The following is a 205-nucleotide window of genomic DNA, read 5'->3' on the forward strand; positions in this document are numbered from 1 at the left end:
CCACATAACCCTCTAACTATTAACTTCGGACTGGATTGGCCAGATAAATTTTATCACTCTCGTAGGATTAACATATGTTACTACTTCTGCCAAAAAAATGAAAAAACAACAACCTACTCTTCCGAAACAAGCAATTTCTTTTTATATCCCACCAAACAGAGAAACATGTCCGAAAGGAAAATGAACCAAAAAAAAAAAAAAAAAA

The 205-nt window shown here is 32.7% G+C and overlaps 1 protein-coding gene across 1 annotated transcript in view; it reads right to left on the minus strand.

Annotated features, from left to right (window-relative positions):
- The window catches only part of LOC109132799 (probable glutathione peroxidase 4), a 5331-nt gene continuing 5138 nt past the window's right edge, over positions 13-205 (minus strand). Inside the window, exon 5 of the mRNA XM_019245149.1 lies at positions 13-86. Coding sequence (XP_019100694.1) covers positions 13-86 — 74 coding nt within the window. The remainder of the gene's footprint in view (positions 87-205) is intronic.

This window comes from Camelina sativa, chromosome 5 (assembly GCF_000633955.1).
Source record: "Camelina sativa cultivar DH55 chromosome 5, Cs, whole genome shotgun sequence".
Taxonomy (NCBI): Eukaryota; Viridiplantae; Streptophyta; class Magnoliopsida; order Brassicales; family Brassicaceae; genus Camelina; species Camelina sativa.